Source organism: Diaporthe batatas, assembly GCF_019321695.1.
Source record: "Diaporthe batatas strain CRI 302-4 chromosome Unknown Contig00016, whole genome shotgun sequence".
Taxonomy (NCBI): domain Eukaryota; kingdom Fungi; phylum Ascomycota; class Sordariomycetes; order Diaporthales; family Diaporthaceae; genus Diaporthe; species Diaporthe batatas.
Window position 1 is genome coordinate 170027 of NW_025408563.1, and position 12146 is coordinate 182172.

The 12146-nt window shown below is 57.3% G+C and overlaps 2 protein-coding genes across 2 annotated transcripts; both read left to right on the forward strand.

The window, feature by feature from the left end:
* Positions 1-2530: 2530 nt before the first annotated feature.
* KVR01_011552 (uncharacterized protein) lies at positions 2531-5041 on the forward strand. The gene is made up of 2 exons (XM_044791940.1): positions 2531-3447; positions 3579-5041. The coding sequence occupies exons 1-2, from the start codon at positions 3121-3123 to the stop codon at positions 4980-4982; spliced, it is 1731 nt and encodes a 576-aa protein (XP_044639261.1). The 5' UTR covers positions 2531-3120; the 3' UTR covers positions 4983-5041.
* A 1486-nt stretch (positions 5042-6527) lies between these two features.
* On the forward strand, positions 6528-10527 carry KVR01_011605 (uncharacterized protein). Its single transcript, XM_044792433.1, has 2 exons — positions 6528-9680; positions 9741-10527. The coding sequence occupies exon 1, from the start codon at positions 7366-7368 to the stop codon at positions 9376-9378; it is 2013 nt and encodes a 670-aa protein (XP_044639314.1). The 5' UTR covers positions 6528-7365; the 3' UTR covers positions 9379-9680; positions 9741-10527.
* Positions 10528-12146: the final 1619 nt, after the last annotated feature.

Here is a 12146-nt window from a genome sequence, read left to right on the forward strand (position 1 = left end):
GCGAGTCGGAAGAAGAGGCTTGTGGAGATCCCGCAAACCCTTGGGAACGAACTCCTCGTCTCCCCGGGTGGAGCATTTCCCAAGCTGGCCTAGTCAGGGAGGCAACAGGCGCAGGGAAGCAGGGGGCTAGCCCGACGATGCATACACGTACCGAGTTTCTGCACACAGTATTCTGTCTTGCGATGTGGGTGGTGTCGGAACCACACGACCACTAAGGTTACGGCCAGAGCCAGGTCAGGGAACACTGCAGGACGCACAGATCCTGCTAAGACGATCCCAGCGTCTTGGACACTGTGACACGACACGCTAAGATCGGCTTGCTTGCTGGCCTGGTCTTGGATGTGTCGAGTGCTCTGGCTCTGGTGGGTGAACTGGCAGCTCTGCTGGACCTGTGTTCCTTTTTCTTTATGCTACCTTGCCTTTTCTTGCTTGTTGGCTCTACCTGCTTCCCTTTTTCTTTTTCTCGCAACTCTTCCCAACTTGAAGAGCTCATGCTAGTATGGAACCTTTGATTCCACCAACAGATTTAAGCATCTCCAGACCCCGGATCGACCAGATCGATCTCAGATATGCTTGCTTGATGGGACCCTCTACTATATGCAAGCGACACGTCTCCGTCCCCTCAACGGCACTGCCAAGTGTTCCCCAGGGTTGTTAACTCAGCGAGCATCCGAATCGGGCCCCATCGTCCTTGGGCAAGACATGGTCAGAATCGTCTCAACTCTGTGACCTGTTTGAAGTTTCGCATCTCCAGTCTGGCGAGGCTCAGCCTGCATGCACGGTTTCAAGCTTGGCTCGAGCTATAACGTGGCACTTGTGCCCATAACGAACGGCTAACAGGGCCTAATCGCATGCCCGCTGGCATTGCCAGTGAGCTGCACTCGAATCTGCCGATATTCTCCCAGGCTTGCTCCTGTCGCCTCACCTGTTCTCACCTCTGGGAGACTTGGCCCCCAAAAGAGCTGGAAGCCTGTCTCTTTCACGCCTAGCTGCTCGCAATTCGTTCCCCCGTGGTCTGACATCCACGAGCTTGGAGCTTTGGTCCTCGCAAGGGCAAGACTCTCGACAGGCAGACTGGCCACGGAGTACCGACATATAGGTCTGCTGTGAAGCTGGTCTGCCCCGCTCTCCAAGGCCTGCCGCCTGCTGCAGCCGTGATCTCAGTGCCATGTCGCATGATCGTCGTGAGATGCGTCACATTGTTGTCGAGGCCACAGGCCCAAGTACCTGGTAGGGCCAGATGTTGGGCAGGCTCCTCGACTCCAGGACCTCTGCCCCGTACACGCCCCAATGTGCAGAACAAAACAATGGCAAGACGACCTCGGGACCCACGCCCAGTGGACAACCATCACACCCAACCGCCCCGCCATCTTGGGCTGATCTAAGTCGTACGGTTTCTGCTGAAGAAGTATCGGGTGAACTCGGTCCAGTCTCCATCTCCTTGACCATCTTGGTTGGAACTCCGAGTCGAGATGAAATGCGGCGCCCGCAAACATCGCCCATTTCTCATCTCACTTACGGGGCATGCGGATCACTGACCACTGGCACACTCACACCCGCATGGGGGTTTAGTTTAGTAGAGTTTGGGAAAGCGTGTCGAATTCACGACGGACCGCCCCGGGCACACTAACACCATCTCGCCTGCAACGCACCCAGAAGTCCGGGTCTTTTGATCGGTCGAGCCCGATCATCACCTGCAGGCTGCTGCAGCAGACGTGCTTCTGCGCTATTGAAAAAAGAGACTTCGATTCCAAGACGGCGGGGTTCGTCACACATATTAGGCAAAGGCCCGAGAGGGTGGGGTACGACGCAGGAGAAATGACCAGTTCCAGACAGGGCCAAGTGGTAATTGGATCTTGGGCCGGGGGGGGGGGGGACTGGCCACGCTACCGCCATGTTTCTGCCGTGACACAGCAGACGGCGGCCCTGGGCCTGAGAAACAAGCAACAGGCCCGCGGCGATCAGCAGGAACGGTGAGACAGCCCAGCCAACCGGAAGCAGCCTCATATGACCCGTTCGGACGCACGAACAATGTCGCGGCCCTCGGGGCGGGCACACACGAGACACACAGCAGGCGTTGCACAGCATGGACACGACCTCAGCCGAGCAGGCAGGCAGGTCATACAGAGAGGGTCTCTGGAATGTGGTGACTGTAGGTACTGCAGGTGCTGTACGTAAGGCCCATGTGCCGGCCAGGGCTAAGAAGAAGCGCGAACGACAAGCTCGGACTCCGCCCGTTGTGGAAGCGTCATCACGAAGAACGGCAATTCCTTAGTCTTCTTGCCCTGGTCCACAGCTGCCTGCACAAACCCGGGGGTCCCGCGGTGCCCATTAGAGTTTTGTCGACTTATCAGTGAGGGTGTGATGCGTGATTGACTATATTCTGCAGCCAGGCTCGCAAATTACATACTGTCATACGTGCACCGCATATACCGCTCGTATCTCGTATAAACCGTATATATATATACGTGTGGCTGAGGAGGAGGCCCTCCCAAAAGCCCTCCCCGAAGCCCGCAAAACGTGGCAGGGCGCCAGCCGTCACGTAGCAACCGCAAAAAAGCGCGTGGCCCAATTCCCCGCCATTTCGGGGTGCGAGTCGCAGCGGACGACTGCCGAGGTCGCATCTGGGCCAGGGCATCAGGGCATCTGGGGAACCCCATGGGATCCATGCATTGGTATGGGGTGGGAACTCCTCCCCACACTATGAGCCACATGATATGCATGGCCTGAGCCTGCCACTCGTCAGGCACAGCAACCCGAGCGTGTTGCCCCGCCCGACAGGCCACAGGCCAGCATGGGCTGTCCACCACCAGGGAAAACACCAGTTCATCCCGGCACCGACGGGGACGGCCAGCTGGTGTTGACTCGCTGCACATGGCTGCATCATGGCAGGTCCGGTGGGCCGGAGTTCTTGGGGGCAATCAAAGTCGGCCCGGTTGGGGCTCGCTCTCGCCGCGGACGGGCCCTGAGATTGTCTCGCCAGTCGGCGCAGCTGTCACCGTAGCCACAGGCGTGCCGATGGCATGTCGTCGTCGTCATGCCCTCACCCTCACCCTCATCTAGTAGTGTGAATATATAAGTACTGGCCTGGTTGGGCCCGCCCACTGGGGCCGGAGGCGGATGGTTGCTCGATCAGGCCTTGGTGATTGTCGTGCTGCCGTCCGCCTCTCCTCCTCCCCTCGTCCCCCCATGATGGTCAGGTCTCCCAATCTCTCGTCCGCCTCGGCGGTGCTGCTGTCTGCCCTCCTTGCCGGCGCGCCTTCTCCGGCACTGGCTGTTGACCCGACAGTCAGCCTCGACTACTCGACTTATATCGGCACAGCACAGTCGGGCACAGGGGTTACTGAATGGCTTGGAATTCGTTACGCAGCGCCTCCTCTTGGGGACCTTCGCTTTGCACGGCCCCAGGACCCTGCTGTGGTCAGCACCCCACAGCCGGCTAACCAAGTATGTCTATCCATCTCCTGAGGGTGCCCCGGTGATGAACTCACTAGTAGTTCTGTCTGTGTGTATACATAGACCTAATATATACGGAATATATATATATATAAAAGAGGATCTGACATGTGTGAAACCAGCATGGCAAGTATTGCATCGGCACCGGCAAACCATCCAACGCAACCGACACATCAGAGGACTGCCTATACCTCGACATATACGCGCCGAGCAACGCCACCTCGACATCCAGGCTTCCCGTCTTCTTCTTCATCCAGGGGGGCGGCTTCAACGAGAACTCCAACGCCAACTACAACGGCACGGGGCTGGTCAACGCGTCCGGCAACAACATCATCGTAGTCACCTTCAACTACCGCGTGGGCCCGTACGGCTTCCTGACGAACAACGACGGGCTGCAGGCCAACAACGGGCTGTACGACCAGCGCAAGGCGCTGCAGTGGGTGCAGGACTACATCTCCCAGTTCGGCGGCGACCCGGGGCACGTCGTGCTGGGCGGCGACTCGGCGGGTGCGGCGAGCGTCAGCCTGCACCTGGCGGCGTTCGGGGGCCGCGACGACGGGCTGTTCCACGCGGCGGCGGCGGAGTCGGTCTCGTTCGCGACGGTGCTGACCCCCGAGGAGAGCCAGTACCAGTACGACAGCCTCGCGGTGCGGCTGGGGTGCACCGGCAGCAGCAGCGAGACTCTGGCGTGCCTGCGGGCCAAGCCCGCGGTGGAACTCCAGGACGCCAACTTCAACATCCCGTACCCGGGGGCCGAGGCCGCGCCCAAGTACATGTACAACCCGGCCATCGACGGCGACCTGATCCGGGAGCTGACATACACGGCCTTCGAGCAGGGCAGCTTCGTCAAGGTGCCCGTCATCATCGGCGACGACACCAACGGCGGCACGTCGTTCGCGCCCGAGGACACGTCGACGCTGGCCGAGAGCAACGTGTGGCTCCGGGACCAGTTCCCCTACATCACGCCGGCGCAGCTCGCCGACATCAACGCGCTGTACCCAAACGCCAACGACACGTGCCCCAACGCCGGCTGCTACTGGCGGCAGCTGTCGGACACGTACGGCGAGATGCGCTACATGTGCCCGGGGATATACATCACCTCGGCCTATGTCGGCTACGGCGTCCCCCAGAGCTGGCACTACCGGTGGAACGTCGAGGACCCGGCGCAGGTGGCCGCGGGCAAGGGCGTGCCGCACACGGTCGAGCTGAACGCCATCTTCGGGCCCTTCAACACCCGCGGCAACGCGCCCGACAGCTACTATCCCAACGGGACCAACGCCAACGCCGTGCCGGTGGTGCAGGCGTACTGGACCAGCTTCATCAGGTCGTACGACCCAAACACGTACCGGCTCGACGGGACGGCAGAGTGGCAGCCGTGGGACGAGGACAGCCAGCAGCGGATCCTGTTCGACACGGGCGGCCTGACGAGCATGGAGAGTCTGGCGGGCTCCGAGCTGATGCAGCGCTGCGAGTATTGGTTCGGCATCGGCGTGGACATTCGTCAGAAAAAGAGGTCAGTGTCGTAGCCCGGTGCCAGCGTCGCACATGCTCGCATGGGCATATAACAAGACGAGGTAGTAGCAACTAAAATTATATATACTGTACCATATTACGTGTGATCCTCATACCAACCATCTCGTCCTCTTACAAGAACCCAAAACAGGACGTCATTGGTCCGTCCCCTGGGCCCACGCCCAGCCGTGACTCGTACTGCGTAAATCAGCAAATAGCAAATGGCCAGCCGCACGTGGCCTGTCAAACCTAGCTGCTATTCCCGAACCGTCGTGTACGCCCTCAAAGTTACGCCTGTCAGATGCCAGTGGCTGCTTCACCAAAGCATAAACGGGGCCCCCTCCTTGCCACACCACCGGCAACCACGAGGGGACCAGGCATTTCAGGCGCGTCAAACTATCACAAATGACAGGCCGAGAATAGAAACGTCAAAGGTCAGGCCAGGCACACTGCCGCCAAGCCGCTGCAGGATCTCGACCGTTGTGAACAAAGGCGAGACCGCCGCCGGCAGAAGGCCCAGCAATCTCAGAGGCGCCGTTTCCCAGAGCTGCCAAGCCGCCCCTCCCATAGTCCCATAGGCCCAGCTAGCGAGGTAAGCGGCGGGCGCGTGGGTATTTCAGTTCAAACGGGCTCGAGTCAGTTCTGCATGGGGCCAGAGATCCGTTGCGCTGGGCCATCCCCCTTCGGGCCTGACTGCTACACTGGGACGGGGCAAGGGTGGGAATGAAGGCATGATGGCAATGGATCCTGTCATGGTTCTCTGTCAAACTCGGCTGCGTCGGCCGCAGCTAGGGTGGTCCTGGAGGGTGGTGGTGAATTAGCAGAATTACAGTACACAGCAACGGTGCATACGCATTCCTGTCCTGTCCTGCCTGTCCTTCCAAATGGAGTTTCTGTTTCTTGTTGGCGCGAGGCGGGTGAGGCGGAGGCCAGCCTGGCCCACGTTGACAACCTTGGAGACCCTGGGCAACCAGCTGGCTGGTTTCGATGCAAGGCCACCTCTTTTAACTCTCCGAGGCATGCAGGCCCTTGTGCGGTGGACGTGAATATACTCGTTTATGCCTCATCGTGGCTCTACCTAGGTAGGTACCTATGTCTGCCTCTGCCCTGCCAGATCATTGCCAGTGATCAATGCCAGTGATCTGCAGTCTGCGTCCGCATCTAGTCCACGGGTGTATACTGCCTAGGCAGCACTTGGGTGTAGGGCACACTGCCGCAGCACGGGGCAGGTAGTTATGATAGGGATCAGCAGAGTAATACAGGTCACTTGGGCATCACCATCTATGCGCCAGCTGCGCCAGCTGCGCCCAAACAGCGTTGGGCAATCTCCGACGGCACAAACGGCAAATGGGCCCTCGGGGGGGTCGGTTGGATCTAGACCAGTCGCTTGGGGACATGGACCCGAGTTTATTCCAGCACGATTGTACCCAGGCTTGCCAGGCAGCCCAGAATACCACAGTAAAACCAACTATCGGCCGACGGAGAAAGAAAAGACGGCCCCAAGGCACCCAGCCTCCCCAGCCCGCCCAGGCTATCCCCTCCCAGGTAACCCCCTGAAACCCAAGGGCACTATTGCCTGTGCTGGCCTCCTCTGGCCTGATGTGCGGTACACAGATGCGTTTCGAAAATCCAAGGCATGAAAAACCTTAATTATCCTGATCAACGCCAGGCGTACGCCAAGCTTGGGGCTCCGGGCCCACAGATCGGCTACTGTCCACAGGGCTGCGGCTTAACGACACCTCAATGGCACAACGACATGTGGTCCACGGAGCAGAGCTTCTCGGACATCCCATCCTACATACAAGCTCCCTGACATTCCATCCCACGTGAGGTGAGACACACAGTGGCATATGCTCACGCTCACACGCATACGAAGACATATCGACACACATAGACAAGAGGCCAGATGCTCGCTCGCCTGTCCCTCACACACACACACACACACACATACACAGACTCGAAACATATCTGCTCATAGCCAGGAGGACAACGGAGAAAGACACACAAGAAGCAGCGCGCGCCTCCCTCCAGCCGACGACCTTGTGGATTTTGGATTCTGACTACACTCCTACCCACCGCACGACTAGAACAAAGTTCATCGACAGCTGAGCCTCCTCCGCCTGGCCCCCTCCCCCCTAATCAGCCAGAGTCAGAAGTCAAGACGTCAGACGCAGGCTCAGGCTCAGGCTCAGGCCCAGGCTCAGGCTCAGGCTCAGGCTCAGGCTCAGGCTCACAAGCAGACGCAGACGCAGACGCAGAGACACACCGCCTCCTCCTCCACCGCCCACTCTAGCGCGGCCTCCCCGGAAGGCTCCAGAGCGGCGGGCTGGAGAGAAGCCGGAGTCACGGAAGCATATCACCACACCACACATATCCCACCCCCATCCACACTCCACCATGTCTTACTCGATGCACCCTCAGCCTCACCACTCCCAACTACAACTACAACAACAACAACAACACCACCACTCACAGGGCCCGCCGCTGCACCAGCCGCCATCATGCTGGACGTGCCGGGTCCGCCGCAAGAAGTGTGACCGCACCAAGCCGCGGTGCCACGCGTGCTCGGCGCTGGAGATCACATGCCACTACAGCGAGGCGCGGCCGGAGTGGATGGACGGCGGCGACCTGCAGAACGAGATGGCCAAGCGGATCAAGGCCGAGGTGCGGCAGGGGGCCGAGGCGCGGCGGGAGCGGCAGTACGTGCAGGTGCTGACGCTGCACGAGGACCGCATGAGGAGGCCCGACGACCCGGCCCTGGCCGAGGACAGGCCGGCGCCGCACAAGCCCGAGATGCAGACCATGCACCAGAGGCCGTCCTTCTCGTCACTCAACAACATCAGCGGCGACGAGAGCCGCAGCGACGGGTCCGCCGCCGGCGAGGCCATGAGCATGACGCCCGGCACCAGCCCGCCCAGCTCGAGCGAGAGGTCGCCGCCCGTGTGCCCGGACTGCGTGACCGACGGCTTCGTGGCGCCCCCCTTGCCGCCGGCCCACGAGTACACGGTGTGGAAGCTGCTGGGCATCGACAACGAGCGCGACCGGGCCATCGCCGTCGACGTCGAGACCGACTTCACCATCACGTTCCTCGACTACGTGTTCCCGTTCCTCTTCCCCTTCTACCAGCCGTCGGTGCTCGAGGGCGGGCGCAGCTGGCTGCTGGCCATGCTGCGCAGCAACACGGCCTTCTTCCACTCGGGCATGAGCCTGAGCGCCTACTTCTTCACCCTCATCCTCAAGGGCGGCGAGCGGCACCAGGTCTGCTCGCAGCAGATCTGGAACAAGCTGGTGGCCCACGTCGACACGGCGGTGCGCGCCATGCAGCAGGACATGGAGGACCTGAAGCGCGGCCAGGACGGCAGGACGACCATCTTCCAGAAGGGCAAGACCATGGAGAGCATCATCCAGCTGCTCATCCTCGAGCACTCGATGGCCCGCACGTCGGACTGGAACGTCCACCTCTCGGCCGCCATGGCCATCTTCCAGGAGATCTTCGAGGAGTACGGCGTGGGCGCCGACGGCAAGCCCGACATCCCCGCCGTCATCCAGGCCCTGAGCCGGCCGTCGTGGAACCAGGGCATGATGGAGCGCGTCGTGTGGCACTGCGACCAGGGCGCGTTCCGCTTCTTCTCGGCCTTCCTGCTCTACACCGACATCGTGGCCTCGACGTCCCTCGAGAGCCCGCCGCGGCTGCGCAACTACCACAATCTTATCATCGTCGACGAGACGCCCAACCCGCCCTGCGAGATGCTGCGCATGGAGAGCTTCTTCGGCTGCCAGGGCTGGGTGCTGCTGGTGGTCGCCGACATCGCCGTCCTCGACGCCTGGAAGAAGGAGAACAAGGCCCGCGGCACCTTCAGCCTCAACGACCTCACCGAGCACGGCAGCCGCCTGCACCAGCGCCTGCAGGGCGGCCTGGCCCGCCTCGAGCGCGAGAGCTTCAAGAAGCGGCCCTTTGACATCACCGCCGTCCTCAGGTCCTACTACCGCCCCGACGCCGCCCACCAGATGCGCATCGACGAGCAGATCGCCGCCACCCGCATCTGGGCCCTCGCCTCCATGGCCTACCTGTCCGTCGTCGTCACGGGGTGGGCCGCCGCCGTGCGCACCGCCGCCAGCAGCATCGCCGTCGCCATGCAGCTGCTGTACGGCATCTCGAGCCCCGCCGTCCTCAAGAGCCTGACCTGGCCCTTCTACGTCCTCGGCTGCCTGGCCACCCGCGAGCAGGAGCAGCTCTTCACCCACATGGCCTCGTCCATGGGGCCCCTGCTCGAGTTCGGCACCGTCGGCGAGAGCATGCGGATAATGAAGCGCGTGTGGGAGCTGAGGGACTCGGGCGACATGGACGTCGAGAACTGGGACATTGCCGCGTGCTCGAGGGTCTTTGGGAAGCAGGTGCTCATGACATGATCGATCCCATGACATTCGTTGACAACCGAGACTGTCCAGCCATCAAACTTGCACTCACAAAAAGCGAGCGGGTTCAGTGTTATTTCTCTTTTGGGTATGATTCATGAAGTATCTACGGTTTCAACAACTCTGGGCAACATTCGCCCCACGAGCATGTCCATTACTTATTAAGGTTCTGTACCGGATTTTGATCAAAGTCTGTCTATCTTGGGAATATTTAATTTACACAAATCGGAGCTCGTCTGAAATCATTGTCTGGTCCGTGCAAGTCGCCCTCTTCCGGTCGCCCTATACTGGCATATGTACGTGCAGATATTGAAACCCGCCGCCCCCTTGTTCGCGACTAACAGAGAACCATATAGATGAACACGAAGGAGTTTGAGGGGGGGGAAATCCCAAGCAGCATTCAACATCATCAGACCATCCCTCACGATGTCCTTTTCTATCCACGGAACGATTTAACCCGACGGCTGACCTCCAAATGTTCCGAGAGACTCGACAAGGCCCGCAACGTCACAACATTCGTTATACGGCACAGCTGATGTATCCATCAACGGCGGTTGCAGTGCTAGGAATCCCCAGAAGTGTTAGGACCAAGTAAACCGTGGGCGGAACAACAAACAAGGGCGAGAGGGTAGTGCTCACCAGCCAACAATGCAAGCAGCGCCCCCATGGCATGCTTCAATACAGCCGACCTGCTCCGCCGCCGTCTGCGTCTCACATGCTGCGATCTGACGTCCAGAGAGAGGCTGCTTCTCATGGGCTGACGACGACTCCTTGACAAGCGGCCAGGCCAAGGCGGAGGCGACGAGGGCGAACAGTACCGAGGCGTGGCTGAGCTGCATCTTGTCCGCGAGGTGGTGGATGGGGTCGAAATATGCGTTCACGTGGTTGGAAATTTAAAGTATCGGTGGGGGAGCGATAGTGGCGGGAAATTACTTGTTGGAGCCACTTAGGTCACGGCTGTTGAGGTGGTTGCTGTCTTCTGCCCTTCATCATTGCTGAGCGGCAGGACTTCGACGAGGTTTATATCCACAATCCCACAGCCGCGGCCAAGGGGCTGTCCTAAAGCGATAGCGAACCTAGATAGATTAACTCCTCGGCCTTACAGCCGCAGAAGGCTGTGTACGATCACCGGGCCCCCTCCGCCCTCATCTACGTGCATGGACTGCGCGATCGGTGTCCCTGGCGAGAAGAGGCATCCCAACGTCTCGGGACAACATGTAGTGAAGTATACCGTCTTTGCCAAGTGGGGAACCTTACCGAGATCCTCCATGCCCAAAGTGTTTCCCAATTACGTATGTCCGCCCGTGGGGGTTGGGACGCGGCTGCGAATGAGAATCAGGGCTTATATTTGCCAATGGGCGACAGTTGAGCCGCGGACCCCTGCGTGCGGTGCACAGTTGTTCCTTCACCCCCAGGGCTGCCTCGGGACAAGCCGACCATGTGAACGCAGCCGTACGCGTTCAACGCTAATTAATATCTTCTGCTTGATTTCTATCTTGTCATTTGAACACCTAGTTCGTGATGCTGTACGTCACTGGGGTCCACATGCATACGCTTAGCTTCGTTTATGCTCATGCCGAATGCTGGGCGTGACGCCTGGTAGACATATTTTGAGACGGGGACGACAGTACCACCGATTCGTCCGAAAGTCACTCTCAGATAAGTCTTGTGCCGCTTGACACGTGGCTCTTCCTGCGCGTTGCTCTCTGGAAGTTTCGTACAGGATAGACAGTCTGTTCATCGCTGACAGCACCAGCAAGAACAGGTACTGGGACAACTTGACGCAATGGCTATGATACTAGTTCACAGAAGCAAATTAGAAAGTTACTGTTAGAATACATGCAGAGTGAAACTTGATGTATTTATCTTGAAAGGATCACCTAGGGTATTTGCTGTTATTCCGGCTTATAGAGGAACTCAAAGACTTCAACTTCAGGTAGTCCTAAGATTACCCCCACCCTGTCAGCTGTTCATGCTAGGCCTGAGGTGTGGTGGTGGTTTCGTTTCTAATTCCCATACACATAAACCGTGTGTGGCGCGTTCACATAGTGATGCCAGGTTTGACTACAAACATAGAAGACTGGAAGAAGGCCCTCGCCATCCATGAGATACGCACCAAGTCTTTTGCTCGTGACTCTGTGAGCTCACTCAACCCAATGACCCAGTTCAATGGAAGCCTGCGACCACTGTGAGTGCTAATGAGAGCAGATATTCGCACCCGTAAAGACGGATAGTATACCTATTATTAAAATAAGTATATAATTTAATTACTAACCTAGTTTAATTGAATAATATATAATATATATGTTAAATACCTTTTAAATTTTAATTTTATAATAATTATTATAAAATTAATATTTAATAAATAATAATAAATTTTAAATTTTATAAAAAAAACTATATTATAACTTTTCTTTTAACTTTAAATAAAATTTCTTTTAAATATAAAATATAATATTATAATATATTATAAAAATAAAGTATTTAATTATATTTTTTATATTTTTATAACTTTATTAAAAACTAATTTATAATTTAATAAAATAATAATTATTTATTAATTAAAGATATAAATATAAATATAAATATAATTTTTATACACTTTAATTTTATATATATAAATACTTAAAAAATAGAATTAAAATAGAAGAATATTTTATATAATTATATATTAATAGATAACACCCGAGAACCCACACATTATTAAATTCGTAAAGTAGAGAGATCACCAACGGGACCGTTTTAAGGTACAGGCACCAAGG